The sequence below is a fragment of the Oratosquilla oratoria genome, unplaced genomic scaffold (genome assembly GCF_046742065.1).
Source record: "Oratosquilla oratoria isolate Oo_2021 unplaced genomic scaffold, ASM4674206v1 SCAFFOLD94, whole genome shotgun sequence".
NCBI classification, from domain to species: domain Eukaryota; kingdom Metazoa; phylum Arthropoda; class Malacostraca; order Stomatopoda; family Squillidae; genus Oratosquilla; species Oratosquilla oratoria.
In genome coordinates, this window is record NW_027467758.1 from 230,001 (window position 1) to 231,290 (window position 1,290).

The 1,290-nt window shown below is 42.6% G+C and overlaps 1 protein-coding gene across 1 annotated transcript; it reads right to left on the reverse strand.

Moving 5' to 3' along the window:
• Positions 1-617: 617 nt before the first annotated feature.
• Positions 618-1,064, reverse strand: LOC143024129 (uncharacterized). The gene has a single exon (XM_076182910.1). It carries the CDS (start codon positions 1,062-1,064, stop codon positions 618-620), a length of 447 nt encoding a protein of 148 aa, XP_076039025.1.
• Positions 1,065-1,290: the final 226 nt, after the last annotated feature.

The window sequence follows — 1,290 nt, forward strand, 5'->3', positions numbered from 1 at the left end:
CTTTGTATAGGGCTCGGGCGATGATTCCTGTTGGGAAGTGAAGTGTTTTTGAATGTAGTGGTGATGTGTTCTATTTCGTCTTGAAGGTATTCTGGGCTGCATATTCTTAGTGCTCTCAGGAAGAATCCTATTAGTATACCATTTTTAGTTCTGTCGCTGTGGGCACTGAAGTAGTGTATGTAGTCGTTTTTTGTTTGTGGGTTTTCGATAACCTTTGAATTTTGCTGTATTATTGTTCCTGACGATTAAAGTGTCCAGGTATGGGAGAGAGTCCTGGTTTTCTTGTTCGACTGTTAATTGTATTTTCTGGTGTGATTTGTTTAAATTGTGTGGAAGGATGTCAGTGTCTGTGTCTTTTGGTATGATGAGAAGGTAGTCATCTACATACCTGAACCAGGTGGTGCCATCGGGAAGGAACTGTTTGTAGCTGCTTTGCTCTAGAATTTCCATTGCTAAGCAGGCGGCTATAGCACTGAGGGGCGATCCCATTGGTAGGCCGTCGTGTTGTCGGTAAGTTTTGCCATTAAATGTGCAGAAGGCGCATTTAAGGTATTTTCCTACTAGTTGTTTGTAATCTCTTTTGTTGATGACTCTTTGTATGGCTGATATGACATCTGCTAGCGATGTGTGGGTATACTGTATAAGGCGATGACGTCTAGACTGATGATTTTCTTGTTTGTAAAGTCTGTGGTGTGGAGTTTGTGTATGAGATCAGTGGAGTTTCTAATGTGTGTGTCGCTGATAGTTCCAAGAGCTGATGTAAGGGGTTTGGCTAGTATCTTAGCTAGTTTGTGGGGGGCACTACCTATTCCGTTGGTGATTGGTCTCATGGGGATCCCTGGTTTGTGAGTTTTGGGAATGCCGCGTATCGTTGGTGTTTTGGGATCCTCTTCTTGGAAATGGAGTAAGTGTTTTCCTTTGCTGGTGCGTTTGAGGATTTTTCTAACATCGGTGTTGAATGTACGAGACTCTTCTTTGGCTTGTTGTTCTGACTGTGGGGTGTAGTAGGTGCTTGTGTCTGTGAGGAGATCTTCCATTTTCTTGATGTAGTCTGCTTTGTCCATTATGACGATTCCTCCTCCTTTATCTGCTGTAGTGATAATGATGTTTTCGTTTCTTCGAAGTTCGTTTAACGCCATAATGAATCTTGTAGGAATCGCTGGGAGTCGATCTTTAGCGGTGATTGTGCAGCAAAGTAAGATGCCTTGAATGAAGCCAATGTCGATGTCGTTATTTCTTCATTTATAGTTCTTCTCCAGATATTGTGAAAGCGGCTTGGTGTTGGTCCCA